Source organism: Rhineura floridana, chromosome 12, assembly GCF_030035675.1.
Source record: "Rhineura floridana isolate rRhiFlo1 chromosome 12, rRhiFlo1.hap2, whole genome shotgun sequence".
In the NCBI taxonomy this organism is placed as follows: Eukaryota; Metazoa; Chordata; class Lepidosauria; order Squamata; family Rhineuridae; genus Rhineura; species Rhineura floridana.
The window spans coordinates 2,285,456-2,301,574 of NC_084491.1; the positions used below are offsets into that span (position 1 = coordinate 2,285,456).

The window sequence follows — 16,119 nt, forward strand, 5'->3', positions numbered from 1 at the left end:
GGAAATGGCCTGGGCGGTGGACATGATCGCTCCTGAGCGTCCCCTCTCACGGAATGGAGCCAAACCAGCCCCCTGGTTTACCAGGGAGCTGATGGTGATGAAACAAATGCGACGGAGACTAGAGCCTATCTGAAAGCCTACTCCATGGCAGTGTGGGCAGCAAAGAAATTCTTTTCAGCCACCATTGTGTCTGCAGGGAGCCGACCAGCAGAGCTGTTTTGAGTGGTCAGGGGTCTCCTACATTCTGGCCCCCGAGAGGGTAATATAGACCACTCATCAGCCCGCTGTCAAGAATTTACACGGCACTTTGCAGACAAAATCGTTCAGATTCGTTCTGATTTGGATGCTATAGTTGATACAGGCTCAGTGGATGTAACTTTGGCTCCTGCTTGTCCAATAATAATGGATTCTTTTCAACTTGTACAACCCGAGGATGTGGACAGGATCCTTGGAGAGGTGAGGCCCACCACATGTCTGTTAGACCCTTGCCCTTCCTGGCTTATTAAAAGTGCCAGAGGGGGCCTGGCCGAATGGGTGAAGGAAGTGGTCAATGCCTCCCTACAACAAGGCAGAGTTCCAATGTGCCTAAAGGAGGCAGTTGTAAGGCCTTTGCTGAAAAAGCCCTCCCTGGACCCCTCTATTATGGATAATTATTGGCCAGTGTCCAATATCCCATTTCTGGGCAAGGTAATAGAGCGTGTGGTGGCCTCCCAACTACAGGGATTCCTGGATGAAACAGAGTATCTAGATCCATTTCAGCCTGGTTTCAGGCCTGGTTATGGGACGGAGACGGCTTTGGTCGCCTTGGTGGACGACCTACGCAGAGAACTGGACAGGGGGAGTGTGTCCCTGTTGGTTCTGTTGGACCTCTCAGCAGCTTTTGATACCATTGACCATGGTATCCTTCTGGGTCGCCTTACCGGGATGGGACTTGGGGGCACCGTTTTACGATGGCTGCGTTCCTTCCTGGAGGGGTGAACCCAGAAGGTGGTGCTGGGGGATTCCTGTTCGACTCCTTGGCTGTTGGCTGTGGGGTCCCTCAGGGTTCAGTTTTGTCCCCCATGCTATTTAATATCTACATGAAACCGCTGGGAGAGGTTGTCCGGAGGTTTGGGGTTCTGTGCCATCAGTATGCAGATGACACCCAACTCTACTTCTCCTTTCCACCTAATTCCAAGGAAACTGCCTCGGTTCTAAACCAGTGTCTGATAGCAGTGGTGGACTGGATGAGAGTGAACAAGCTGAAGCTTAATCCAGGCAAGACAGAGGTGCTCCTAGTCAGTCAAAAGACGGATCAGGGAATAGGGGTTCAGCCTGTGCTGGATGGGGTTACACTCCCCCTGAAGACGCAGGTTCGCAGTTTGGGTGTGCTCCTGGACTCAGCCTTAAACCTGGAGGGCCAGGTTTCTGCGGTGGCCAGGAATGCTTTTGCACAGTTAAGACTAGTGCACCAACTGCGCCTGTTCCTGGAGTCGTCTGATCTGGCTACGGTGACACATGCCTTAGTTACATCCCGCTTAGAGTACTGTAACATGCTCTACGTGGGGCTGCCTTTGAAGGCTGTTTGGAAACTTCAGTTGGTGCAACGAGCTGCAGCCAGAATGTTAACTGGGGCTGGTTACAGGGACCATACAACTCCCCTGCTGCAACAGCTCCACTGGCTGCCAGTCTGTTTCCAGACACAATTCAGAGTGCTGGTTATGACCTATAAAGCCCTATATGGCTTAGGTCCAGGCTATTTGTTAGACTGTATCTCCTTATATGAACCTGCCGGGGCCCTGAGATCTTCAGGAGAGACCCTTGAGACCCTTCTCACGATCCCAACACCTTCACAAGTGCGACTGGTGGGGACACAAGATAGGGCCTTTTCGGTGGCTGCCCCTAGGCTCTGGAACTCCCTAGGGAGGCAAGAATGGCCTCCTCTGTGCAGTCCTTCCGCCGACAGCTAAAGACTTTTTTCTTCCGGCAGGCCTTTGGAACTGAGGGCTTTAAGGGTAGTTACTGAAGAGGATGCTGTATGTTATTGTTTTACTTGTATACTCCTAAACTGGGTTGCAGTATTTTAAGTGTATATCTAATTGGTTTTAACATTTTAATAGTTTAATCCTGTTTTAATGCTGATTTTATATGCTTATATGTTCTGTATTTTTATAGGTTCTTAATGATATGTACTTATTTTTATCTGGAAGCCGCCTTGAGTTTCAGTTTGGAAAAAGGGCGGGGTATAAATAAAGATGATGATGATGATAGCATTAGCATCTAAACACTTGTATACAGTGTCTCTGGTACTTGTGTTTTGACCTGTGCTGCTTTTGTCTCTCAAACTTTGAGCTTGGAGATCCTCTTCGGTGCTCATGGATAGTCGCCACTGATAGACACACACACACATCCTCCCTCCCTGAATTTATATATTGTGATTTTGTGTCTCCTTTTTAAAGCCATCTAACCTAGAATTCCCCTGCCCATCTTCATCCTGTCCCCATGCCTGCCACTTATATGTATATGTGTGTGTGCAGGGCTGAGATGCATAATGCAGTGATGTTGTGCTTCCCTTAACTTCACATCACAGAGGAGAAGAGTAGGTAGTGTTTCCCAGGGATGCTCTTTCCAACGGCATTCCCCATTGTGGTTATGAAGTGGCATGATGACATCCCACACTTACCTACGCCAGCTTTCCCCCAACCTGCTGCCCTCCAAATGTTTGGGTCTGCAACTCCCAACAGCCCTCATTTGCACAGTTGTGCCCCCATCAGCTTTGGCATTACATGGCCGTGCTGGCAGGGGCTGATGGAAGTTGTAGTCCGTAACAGCTAGAGGGACCAGTTTGGGGAAGGCTATGCACGCAGGTAAAGCCCCTCTGAACACCGCTTACCATGAAAACCCTATTTGTAGGGTCGCCATAAGTCGGGGTCGACTTGAAGGCAGTCCATCATCATCAAGCAAGGTAATAATTATTTTGAAAAGATCAATCTCACCTATTTCTGCAAGAGATCTTGAGGCATCTAACAGGCTAATAAAAAAACAATAAGAAGAACATAACCCCTTTATTACAGAAATGCAACATAAATTCAAATTAATACATTAACAATATCCAGCCTGTTTAATCAGTTCCAGCAGCACCATACAGTGGTGGGGGAGGAGAACTCCCTCTCTTTCAAAATGTCTCGTGAGGTGGGGATTGTGTTGACATAGGGGTGTTAAGGAGACTCTGACATCTTGCACACGGGTGAGCCAAGAATAAGAGACGGATTTCGGTGAAACTTCAGGGCCCTCATTTAATTCGTTTCCCTCTCTCCCTCTACAGGCTTCTGTATGTTTGTTCTGAGTCTGGTCAAAAAGCATTATCGACTCCAATTCTACATGGTAAGATTTTAAATAAATGGATTTCTCCTTCCAGAGTTAATAGCTTGTGAAGGTCGATATTGAGAGAGAGAGAGAGAGAGAGAGAGAGAGAGAGAGATGGAAACAGAAATGAACAGGCTGCTTGGAATGGCCTTTCGCAACTTGATGTCCTCCATATGTCAGCCCCAGCCAGCATGGCTATTGGAGGGCACCAGTTTGGTGAAGGCTGGCTTGACTTTGAGTCTAGATAATGGTTTAATGAGTGGGGAGCCCCACAACTCCTGACAGCCCCCTGTCGGGGATGCTTTGAGCAGAGGGTTGGACTCGATGACCTCATAGGCCCCTTCCAACTCTACCATTCTAGAATTCTATACAGGCATACCCCGCTTAAACATACGCAATGGGACCAGAGCGTGTATGTAAAGTGAAAATGTACTTAAAGTGAAGCACTACTTTTTTTTCACTTATCGATGCATGTACTGCACTGCAATCGTCATATATGGGCATAACTGATGTAAATAACACATTTATAACTAAAATAAATAAAATAAAATAAGCTTACCTTTAATGTCAGCTGGCAGATGTGAAATGGATGAACGAAAATTTACATGTATTGCAGGAAGGATGAAGGAGAGGGCATATCTTCTACTTCATAAGTCGAGTCATCAAGGGCTAGATGCTTTCTTGCTGGCGACTCGGATGGACTACCTGAAGTAGGAGTAGGGCTTGGGGCTGCTGTCGATTGTAGAGATGGATCAGTGGGAGATTGACTGGGTGCTGCTGCTGGCCTTTTGAGAAAGTAGGTGTCTGTGGAGGTTTGAACTGTAGCTCTTTTCTTTTCCTTGTAGATTTGTTTGTAACAGCCATAAGCCCCCAAAATGTTAGCATTGACTTTGGAACTTCTTTCAAAGTCCCTATCATGCTTTTCAAAAAGAGCCATGGCGCTATCAAGATGACGGAAAGCTTCCAAGAGAACTTTTGAAGTTAGGCCTTCAGGCTGTTCCATGGTCTCATCCTCATCCGGCACATTTTCTTCCTCTCTCTCCTCTTCAAGTTCAAGAAGATCTTCATTGCTGAGGGGTTCAGTATGGGACGCCATAAGTTCAGCAACATCTTCTGCCTCCACCTCCAGCTCTAACTGCCTTGCCATCTCTACAATATTTTCAGTAACATCAGCTACAGGATCTTCAAAGACTTCGACATCATCAAATAACCGTGGGCATAATTTTTCCAGGCCCCTTTCATTGTTGTTTCCTTGATGTCATTCCAAGCATCTCTTATCGTTTTGATGCAATCCAAGATGTTGTAGCTTTTCCAGAACTTCTTTAGGACTTCTTGCCCTGTCCCCTCTTTATTTTCTATTGCTGCAATACACTTGCTGAAGGTTCTTTTCAAGTAGTTCAAATTGAAGGTGGCTATGACACATTGATCCATGGGCTGCAGGAGTGAGGTGGTATTCAGTGGTAGGAATTCCACTCGAATGTTAGGGTTCAGTTCATCTAACGTTCGAGGGTGGCCAGGAGCATTGTCTACAAGGAGCAAATTTTTAAAAGGGATATTGTTGTCCCTGCAATAGGCTTTCACCTCTGGTACAAAGCAGGTGTCAAACCAATCTTCGAAAACAGCTGCAGTCACCCATGCTTTTCTATTAGACCTCCAATGCACTGGAAGTCTAGTTTTAACGTAGTTCTTTAAAGCTCTAGGGTTTTTCCAACGATAAATTAGCATAGGCTTTATTAGTTTCAAGGTACCAGAGGCATTGCCACCTAACAGAAGGGTTATTTCTTTAGCTGGCTTGTAGCCTGGCATTGTTTTCTCCTCTCTGGCGATGAAGGTTCTTGCAGGCGTCTTTTTCCAGAACAGCCCAGTCTCATCCACATTAAAAATGTGTTCTTGGAGTAGCCTCCCTCTTCAATAATTTTGGCAAGGTCGCGTGGATAGCTTTCTGCAGCCTCAGTATCTGCAGCAGCTGCCTCTCCTTGCACTCTGATGTTATGTAGGTTAGACCGCTTCTTGAACCTGTCAAACCATCCACGGCTTGCAACAAATTCAGCATCCTTTGCTGCCTCACCTTTCTTAGCCTTCAGGTCATTGAATAGGCTTAAGGCCTTACTTTGAATCATTGCCTGGCTTACAGGAACCTGGCGTGCAGTCTGATTTTCTATCCAAAGTATTAAGAGTCTCTCCATATCTGCAACAAGGCTGTCCCTTTTTCTAATTTTTGTTGTGTTCACTGGCGTAGCACTTTCTTTGCTCCTTATGACTGTGCTAACTGTCGTTCGAGTGAAGCCTAGCCTTCAGCCTATCTCAGCTTGAGAAACACCTTCAGCAGACAGTTTAATCATTTGAAGCTTCATATCTAAGGTGATAGATTTACGACTTTTCTTTGTATCTGCCATTATGTACTGTACTGTAATACTGTAGAGTACTGTACTGTACTGAAGGCAAGGGAAAACAATACCAATACACACACACACCCCACACACACACGCTATTGGGAGTCACAAGCCAGCAGTGGCAAAAGCCAGAACTAATGATGGGCAGAGACAGAGAAAAAAAGCAGGAAAGGAAGATGGGACAATGGAGAGGTGTAAAACGGGACAATAGAGAGGTATAAAATGAAATCAGGTGATCTAAAGAATTTTTTATTTTTTATTAATCACAAACAATTACAGTAAAGCAGATGGGACAATGGAGAGGGAGAGGTATAAAATGGGAAAGTAAGATGAAATCAGGGGGATCTAAAATGAAATCGGGGGGATCTAAAATGAAATCGGGGGGATCTAAAATGAAATCGGGGGGATCTAAAATGAAATCGGGGGATCTAAAGAGCACGAGATGCCCACACACACTCACACTGCCACCACCGAGCTAGGCCGGGGCAGGCAGAGCTCCGATCGCTCTTTACAGTACTGTAAAGTAAAATAAAATATCTTTAAATGATGTAAAAGGTTCTGTCTCCAAGGCAGCAGCTGCTCAGATCGCTAAGCAGACGACGCTGCGCAACGCACGTGGCACGTGGAACACAAGTTCCGTCAGTGTCCGTTACTGCGAAGCGCCTATGTTAAAGCGAGGTATTGTGGAGTACGGAGCATGTACGTTATAGCGAGGCGACGTTAAGTGAAGCGACGTTAAGCAGGGTATGCCTGTATATTCTGAAAGTTTCTTTTGCACTGCCTAATTTTTCTTAAACATCTGAAAACTAACAGTGCATTTCTGTACTGTCTCGGTTGTGTTTTTTTTGTCTGTAATACATGAATACATTCAGTATGAATTCATTAAACATGCATTTCCAAGAAAACTCCAGCTTGGAGCTGAACGTCCCAGTGCCTGAATGGTGAATGTGTAACTTAAATGTAATGTACAAGGGTCAAAATGTTTCAGGGACAGAGGAGGTCTGGGGGTGGGCGCAGTGAACACAGCCCCTGTTGTAAGCAGCACCCACCGCTCCTGCTACAGCTTTGGCAAGAGCGTTCCTGAAGCCCTTCCAGCTGCCAACTGCTGCACACAAGCAACACTGCTGAGAAGTAGTTGTGAGCAGCTGTCGTGCCTGAAGGGCCCCTGCTGCTAATTCACACTGGAGAGGAGTGGGTTAAAGAGCCCTCTGCCCGTGTCTCAGGTTGTGTGGGAGGAGTCAGCGGGCAAAGCCAACATCGCTGGCCCTCTGCCTACTCCATGGGTGGCCCTCTAGATGTTGTTGGACTGCAGCTCCCACCATTCTAGCACATGGGCCACCTTGCCTGGAGCTGATGGGAGTTGGAGCCCCGTAGCATCCGGAGGGCCACCACAGGCTTCTCATCTCTGGTGTAGCCTTTGCTCAGTTCAGAATGTGGCCTTGCTTCACACCGAGTTGCTGATCAGGCCCCACGAAGCTGAAGTATTTGGATCCGGCCTGCATTGGAGGTTGCATGCTGGGTGGGCCTTTTGGTCCGGCCCATTTCCAGGCGTTCTTTTTGCAAGAGAGACAGTGGGTCTGCTGTGAAGGGGCTTCTTCAGTTGCAAACCAGGGACAAGTAAGTCTGTGGGTGTGTTTGTTAATGCTGTGCCTATCACTGTGGAATGTGAAGTGCCAAATTTTCTGCAGTGCTCTCTCTCTCTTTCTCTTTCTCTCTGTCTGTCTCTCATATGTGTTACCTTCTTATTGAGCATTTTGGTGTGTTTTTGAGAAACATTGTTTTCACCCCCTGCCAACTGGACTGCATGCTGTTCTTTCTTTCCAGTTTGGCTGGACCCATGTGACTTTGCTAATAGTTGTTACCCAGTCCCACCTCATCATTCACAACCTGTTTGAAGGAATGATCTGGTGAGTCGGCGCGGATTACAGACTTTTCTCGGCCTCTGTTGCATAGAACAGGCCACTGCGGTGGCCCTGAGGGCTAAGGATTTGGCAAGGGGATGGGCCTTTTGCATGGGACTGGAGCTTAATGGTCTACTTGGCTCAGGAAGGCATTAAAAAAAGACCTGGGCTGTCTTACAATGTCTGAATGTATGCGCTTTTCCTAAATATGAGGCAGCCATTCAGTGGGTCTTGTGCAGTGGCTGCTCCATGCTCAGCAGAAAGCGGTATGCCTCAGGCGCTTTCCCACATGAGGCTTAAAGCGTAGCTCTTTCTTCAGTCTGATTTGTAATGCCAATGGGAAACCTACGCTGACCAAAATGCTCATTTGCATTACAATCGCCTTGCCTCTGCCTTCTGCACAGTATTCTGGTTCTGAATTAATACCGCATGAGAGACTCAAAGGCGACTTGAGCTTCTTGTCTGAAAATGCCCTTGGATACCATACAGTCAAGGTCGCAGTAGTTCTGTGTGGTTCACTAAGGGGCATCTAATTTGGGAAGCTTTTCTATTGTGTTACAAAAGGTAAAGGTGTCCCCGCACTTATAGTGCGAGTCGTTTCCGACTCTTGCGACGTTTACTAGTCAGACCGTATATATGGGGTGGGATTGCCAGTTCCTTCCCCGGTCTTTCTTTACCCCCCAGTGTATGCCAGGTACTCATTTTACCAACCATGGATGGATGGAAGGCTGAGTGAACCTCGACCCCTTTTACCGGAGATTCGACTTCCTCCTTCCATTGGAATCGAACTCCAGCCGTGAGCAGAGCTTCGGCTGCATTACCGCCGCTTACCACTCTGCACCACGGAGGGTCATACTGTGTTACAAGTAGTTGTTAAATTATTGTTAATTAAAGACATGCTTCACCTGCCTTCACCAGCTGATCCTGGAGGGGGGTTAAATATAACTTAAAATAGCAACCATCCAAACAAATATGACCATATATCATATAAACCAGATACAGAATATAATCGCCTGCACCCATTGCAGCTGTGGACTTGCATGCCATAAACGCCTGGGCAAACAGACAGGTTTTAACCTGGTGCCAGAACATTAGCTGTGTCAGTGCTACATCTATTTCCAGGGGGAGAACATTCCATAATCAAGGTACCACCACTGAGAACGTCCTGTCCCTATCGCCGCTCAGTGAACTTCCCCTGGTGATGGAATTATGAGAAGGGCCCCCTCTTCCAGCGCAGAGAGCCCAGGGAGCCTGAGCCAGGGAGAGGCGTTCCTCCAGATCCCTGAGCCCCAAGTCATTTAGGTCTTTATAGACCAATGCCAGCACCTTAAATTCAGCCTGGAAATGCATAGGCAACCAGTGAAGATATCTCAGGATTGGCGTTAGTAATCCCTGATGGCTGCCACAGTCAGCTTCCTTGCTGAAGTATTCTGTACTACCAGTAATTTCCAGACTGACTTTAGGGGCGGTCATATGTAGAGCACATTGCAGTCATCCAAATGGGAGGTTGCCGGAGCAAGGAGTCACTGTGACCGTAGCTAACGAACCAGCTGTAGCCTCCAATGACGAGGTTGGATCCAAGAGTATTACCAGACTGCACACCTGCTCTATTAGGGGAATGCACCCCCGTCCAGAACACTTTGCCTAACAAGTCACAAGTCTATGGCCTAAATGAAACCACCAAGAATTCAGAAAACTGCAAGGCTCTCTTGGGGCACAAAGTCTTCTCCAGTTAAATCCAGCTAGGACAGGCCCAAATAGCAAAGAGAGCTGTTGGCTGATGTAAGAGCAGGCTCATGTCCCACCAGCTTATTCAGCCTGGTGGGAATCCCCCCCCAACCCCCCATACATCATTGGCTAGCCTGTCCTTACAGCCATCACAGTATGTAACACAGTTGGAAGTTGATTGGTCTCATTTTTCATTTAGCCAGACTCTGTCACAGTTAATCACCATTCACACCACACCTGCATAAAATAACATCTCAAGGTTCCTACAGCTGCAGTGTGGCTTTCACCTTTACATAAAGTGTAAATTATTTTGTCCACATGATAAGGATGGGCGTGGCCCATTGCAGTTTCATTTGTGAAGGTCATCAGAATACATTTGGTATAGCTTTGCCACTGCAGCCATGGGTTGGATTATCTCTGTGGTCATTTGCAAATGAGAATTCTATTTTTTATATTTCTTTTGCAAATCATACTGATATTCACACCCATTAAACGGAAACATAGCAACTAAAAGCCAAGCTAGAAATGATATTAAAACTCCAGTTTTTAAAAGCACAAATTGCATTAGCAGACAGCATTAGGGAGCTTATCGTTATTGAGATAGTTACATTCTCTCTCCATGCCTGCTGCAGTTTTCTCCCCTGCAGCAGTCCTGAAGAAACTCCTTCCTCCAAAGGTGTCATTTGCTGGGGCGGGGAGACTCCCAATGGGTGCTAATGGGAAATTTGCTAATAGCAGCTCCTAGCTGTAGCATTTGGCATCATGTGTACAGTGGCCCTGAATGAATAATGTGCTGGGCACATTTTCTAACTCCTTTTCCTCTTGTAGAATGGCTTGAGTTGTGTGGGATTTGCATGTTCCTGTAATCCAGGAAGCTGAAGGCAGTTTCTGCAATGTCAACAAAGTAGATATTTTCCTGAGTGGGAGGAAATGGTCAAACTGTCCAAATAAAGAGGAAGGCCAGGATCTCTTCTCGATCATCCCAGAGGGCAGGACACAGAATAATGGGCTCAAGTTACAGGAAGCCAGATTTTGGCTGAACCTCATGAAAAGTCCTGACTGGTAAAGCGGTATGACAATGGAACCAATTACTTAGAGAGGTAGTGGGCTCTCCCACACTAGAGGCCTTCAAGAGGCAGCTGGACAGCCACTGTTGGGGATGCTTTAATTTGGATTCCTGCATTGAGACTCAATGGCCTTATAGGCCCAAACTCTATTATTCCAACTCTTCTATTTCAATTCCAGCTCTACAATTCTGTGATTCTATTATTTCTCAGAACTATGATGTAATTTTATTACAGAATACAGAGGTGTGCTTAGCACAAGTGGAAAATCAATTTTGAAAACAATTAATGGGGTGAAAATCTATATACTTGAATGGTATTTGTGATTTTTGAAAGATCTGCTTACCAGAATGTATCCATAAATGCTTATATTCACTGAGGTTTGAGAGAAGCTCTGGCTTCAGTGGTTTAAATCACTGATTATTAAATCATTGGCTTTATATTTTTTTCAAAATAAAATTCTTAAAACACTATTAGAAGTGGGACTTTCACCAGTTGAAATGGGGATTCTGTCCTAATACACAACTACTGGTGCAAATGAAGACATTAATCAGAGGAGAGAGTCCTACAGCATTTTCCAGTGAGCAGTTAGAGCTCACTCTAGTCAAGAAGATTTCTGGGCTTGAACAACAGCTGTGGCTGCCATGGGTGGAGAGGCCATATTGTCAAGTGTGTTTCTCTTAAATCCAGGCAGCTCCTTTAAGTAGTTTCTCTGGATCTTCCCACCCCTCCCCTTGTTGCTGTCTAGGTTTATCGTCCCAATTTCCTGTGTCATCTGCAATGACATCATGGCCTACATGTTTGGCTTCTTCTTTGGACGCACCCCACTGATTAAGGTTTGTTGTAGCCCTGACGCGATGCATGAGTGTCAGAAAGGCAACCAGCCTTTTGCATCCAATGGGGGTGCTGGATGTGGATGAAATGGTGAGCCAGGAAGGCTTCTCCTGGTCTGTATTCTGGCTGATTGGGGGGTGGGGGGTGGAGCTTATTTGGCAGAGGCACTGTTGCACTTCTATATCACTTTTGAGATTCCTACCCCATCTCCTCCTTCCAGGGAGCCCATGATAGTCTCTTCCTTTTTAACGCTCTTGCCCATCTCTGTATCTGCAGTTGTCTCCCAAGAAGACCTGGGAAGGGTTTATTGGAGGATTCTTTGCCACCGTTGTGTTTGGCCTGCTAGTAAGTGTCCTGATAGCTTTGCTGCATCTTTTTCTTTTTTGGTAAGAGCAAAAGTTATGTTGGGCCTCAGAACAAGAGGTGGTGCTACCCTGAAGCAAAGTGAGGCAGCTGCCTGGTGGTGATGGTGGTGGCAAGAGTTTGGGGACTGCTAAGGGTGGTAGACAGAGAGGTCTGCCCCATGGAGCACAGTCAGTCCCCTAGGAAGTTCTTTGAATGACTGCTCTGCAAGGGCGTAGTAATGGTAGCTTGCGTTTATGAATTCAGTTCACAAATGCAAGGAAAGCTCTGATAAATTCAGAACTGAAATACCTGGGATAGATATCAAGTAGCTATCAGAGATTTTAAAAAATGGTTTTGGGGCTCAGAGCCTGAGAGAAAGGTAAACGCAGCCTGAGAATAGCTCACAGGCTTATCATTTCTGGTTACCAAGTTTTCTAGCCAACCAGTTGGCCAACTTAAAATAAATACTGGAGTTCCTTTGGCAGTAATTCACTTTTTGACTGTTCCGTTTCCGCCCCTCCACACTTCGCCAATCAAGCTGTCGTATGTGATGTCTGGATACAGATGTTTCGTATGCCCCGTGGAGTTCAACAATGACACCAACAGCTTCACTGTAGACTGTGAGCCTTCAGAACTCTTCCAGCTACAAGAATACAACATCCCGTTGATGCTCCAATCTGTCATCGGCTGGGTAGGCATCCAGATCTGAGCACTCAGCTTTGCAAAACTTTTTCTTAATGAATTACTAAACTTGATAAGTGTGATGATGATTGACAGTTGCAATACATCTGTGAATGTGGTTGTCTGGATCACAGTGGTCGAACGGAAGGACTGGCAAACAGAAAAGCAAGGAGCTGGGGTATAATTCCCTCCGGTGGTGGAAGTGTGATGAGGCTCAGTTGATCAGGCTTCTTCCTCATGTAGGTTAGGCCAGGATAGGGTGCAGTGGGCAGAATCTCTACATTGGCTGTAGAAATCCGGGTCTCAATCCCCAGAGAGGGTTTACATCTCTGACATGGCACGTGAAAAGATATGCAAGGACCAGCTTATATTGTTTTATGTATAATTTTTCCTCGACTGATGAGTGATGGGTTGATTTTTCTATCCAGAAGTGAACTCCTTTCACAGAGAAAGGGTCTTAATATGTGCAGAGATGAAGGGAGGGGAGGAGTGTGTGGGAATTGTGGGGAGCATTTTTTAAAAGGGACCCTCCCACTTGCAGCCCAAGCTGATATAGGCCAAGAAACGAAGAATTCTGCTGGACATACAAGTCCCTCCTAAGACTGCAAGGGGCAATAGGCAGGGTTAAGGTAGCAATTTCCCTGTTCAGCTTCCTACCTCTGTGAGGGGTGCCATGCTTCTGGAGCTTATGACATGTTCCTGTCCCCTTTCTCCAGAAAACGGTCCGGATGTACCCCTTCCAGATCCACAGCATTGCACTTTCCACCTTCGCATCCCTTATTGGTCCTTTTGGAGGGTTCTTTGCCAGCGGATTTAAAAGAGCTTTCAAAATCAAGGTACGATACAGCTGGAAACATCCCTGAAAGTAAGTTTCTTAGCATGTAGGCAGTTGTTGGTCACCTTCCACATTAACGTCTCAAGGAGATAGACACAGTATAATAAAAACAACTAAGAAACAGTTAAAAGCAGCACAGAAAGTAACAGCAAATTAATGTAACAACAAAGGGAGACACACACACCCCATGACAGAAATCTATTTGTCCCATTGGGAAAAGCTTGTCGGAACAACAATTCCCATATTTTAAATAAAATGTGCTCTGCGATTGCATCTCCTGGAATATAAAGTGTTTTTTTAATTTTCAAATATTTATCCAGAATATCACAGGAGCTTGATTTAAAAATCACTAAATTATAGCTTGTGTTTCTCCTTAAACCACGTATTAGTTTTTTTAGGTTTTTTCAATTTATTTTCTCATCACAAAACAACTGTAATTATACATTTTTATACATTTTTTTGTTTTCATTGCACTCATCAGTGGTACATGCCCTGGTCTCCTCTCGCCTAGACTACTGTAATGCGCTCTACGTGGGGCTACCCTTGAAAACGGTCCGGAAGTTGCAACTGGTACAGAATGCAGCGGTGCGCCTGATTAAAGACAGCTGCCGATGAGATCATATCACTCCAGTGCTAAAAGAGTTGCACTGGTTACCAGTTGCTTACCAGGCCCAATTCAAGGTGTTGGTTTTGACCTTTAAATCCCTATACGGTTTCGGCCCAGTCTATCTGAAGGAGCGCCTCCAGCATCATCAGCGATGCCGCCCAACAAGATCAGCCTCAAAAGACCTTCTCTCCATCCCATCAGTCAAAACAGCCAAACTGGTGAGGACTACGGAGAGGGCTTTTTCAATTGTGGCCCCCACCCTGTGGAACTCCCTCCCAAATGATCTCCGCCATGCCCCTTCTATGATGAGTTTCCGCCGAACCTTGAAGACCTGGCTCTGGCAGGCTTTTGGGGTGGGCTTGGTTTTACTATTATTGCTTCAGATTTTAATGTTTAATGTATTTGTACGTTTTATTTTGTACATCTCCCAGAGTGGCTGGACAACCAGCCAGATGGGCAACTAATAAATTTAATAATAAATAAATAAAGGCGCATGATGTTTGTAAATCACAGTTATGAGGTCCAAATTTCATGCACTGGTATAGGCTACAAACTTTGCAGATCATTTGCAGTAGCATAATATAATAAATCCCCCCAAATGGTGTGGAAATATTCCAGATCTTCAAATCTTTTTGGGACTTCTGGATTTTGTGTTTTCTTCCCCAGAGCTATCCCCCTTTTCTATCACCAGATTCCAAACATTCCACAAAAACAATTGTAAATCATGTAATGTCTTTTGTTATTGAGCAGTAGAAATTGGAATATTTAGTGCCTGATCATCCTGCATGTTAGCAGTGATAATTTCAGGGCCATTTGAATATCAGTCTTTATCTCAGCAATATGCTATATATCTCCAGCCAAACTTTATGAGCAAGTGGGCACTTCCATTATAAATGGAAGTATGTTCCCCTGGTATGTTACCACAGCCCCATGCAAAATTGCCTTTTCAGAATTAAGTTTTAATGCCATGCCTTCTGCTTTTCTGGATGGCCACTACGAGAAATTACCTTTGGAACAGCATGTTTGTGTGTTCTGTAAAACTTCCTTAGAGGACGTTGTTCACTACTTTACCCACTGCCCCCTATAGAAAAATCCTTGTGAAAAATATCTGTTTGAGTTTAGCCATAGGAAGAACTTTGTTACACCAACTGAGTTTCTGTGGTTTTTGCTTTTGGATAAGGAAAATTATGTCTCAAATGTGTGTTTCTTTATTTGCGTTGGCAGCCAGGAAAGTAAGAACAAAATTTGTAGCTCAACTCTGAATGTTCCTTATGTTTTGTTATGGCTTGTAGCTAAACAAATAAATTGTCACTTACCTTGGCACCCTGCCTGCACCAACAACCCAGTGCTAACCCCGAGATAATTAAACCCTGCGCCAGTAAACAAGAGTGAAACATTTCAGATTCCATAACTTCTGGAAGGGTGAAAGCAAACTAGACTGTTTGTTTGGTGGGGGATGGGGGTGGCAATTAGGGGTGGTCTTTTTCTGCCCCCCATTGCTTGTGGTAGTTAGGGGTTAGGTTTAGATTAGAAACCCTTCTCACCTCCCAGTGTCCAGTATATTGTCTCTGCAAAGTAAAGTGACTTTGTTCTTTAATTACACAGGACTTTGCCAACACCATCCCAGGACATGGTGGCATCATGGATCGGTTTGACTGTCAGTATTTGATGGCCACCTTTGTGAATGTGTACATTGCAAGCTTTATCAGGTAATTATATGGTTTGGCTTGGTTGTCGGCTGTACCATCAAACCTTGTGCTCTCAAAGCAGAGGGAAGCGGAGGCCATGATAAAGGGTCTTCTCCCTCATTGTGAGAGAGGGGAGCATGGATGGTCTGCCGTTGGCTTAAGAGGAAGCGCCATCTTTGCCATTCATGTCACTAAATTAAACAAAGCCTGGCCATTGGAATTCTCCCCTGCCAAAGGCTCACAGCCTGGAGAGGTGACACGAATGTCTTCTTTTTTCTCTCTTCCCATCAAGGGGTCCCAACCCAAGCAAACTGATCCAGCAGTTGCTAACTCTGCGGCCAGATCAACAGCTGAACATCTTCAACACGTTAAAGGCCCATCTGGTCGATAAGGGTGTGCTGGGTGGTTCTGAGGATGCGTAGGTACCTGTGCTGTCAGGACGTGACTGAACATGGGCAGGCGCCCTCCCAAGGAAAATCTCTCCCCGCTTGCCCGATTTAGGACAGTAACCCAGCCTCATGTCTCTCACTTTCTTTTCCATATAAAAGGTTTGCATTTGTGGATTTTTAAAAGAAATATATATGTATCTATATGGCTATGGTTTCAAGCGAAGAAATTGGATTTTTAGCTTGGAAGAAACCATGGCATTAAAGGAAGAACCTGGCCAAGTGTTACCTGGAAGGTAATATCACCCTTCA

General features: G+C 45.5%; 1 protein-coding gene across 1 annotated transcript in view; it reads left to right on the forward strand.

The window, feature by feature from the left end:
- Nucleotides 1-16,119, forward strand: part of CDS2 (CDP-diacylglycerol synthase 2) — a 50,540-nt gene extending 34,421 nt beyond the window's left edge. The window contains exons 6-13 of the mRNA XM_061592637.1: nucleotides 3,305-3,363; nucleotides 7,563-7,645; nucleotides 11,180-11,267; nucleotides 11,542-11,610; nucleotides 12,149-12,301; nucleotides 13,008-13,127; nucleotides 15,339-15,442; nucleotides 15,714-16,119. Coding sequence (XP_061448621.1) covers nucleotides 3,305-3,363; nucleotides 7,563-7,645; nucleotides 11,180-11,267; nucleotides 11,542-11,610; nucleotides 12,149-12,301; nucleotides 13,008-13,127; nucleotides 15,339-15,442; nucleotides 15,714-15,843 — 806 coding nt within the window. The 3' untranslated portion in view covers nucleotides 15,844-16,119. The remainder of the gene's footprint in view (nucleotides 1-3,304; nucleotides 3,364-7,562; nucleotides 7,646-11,179; nucleotides 11,268-11,541; nucleotides 11,611-12,148; nucleotides 12,302-13,007; nucleotides 13,128-15,338; nucleotides 15,443-15,713) is intronic.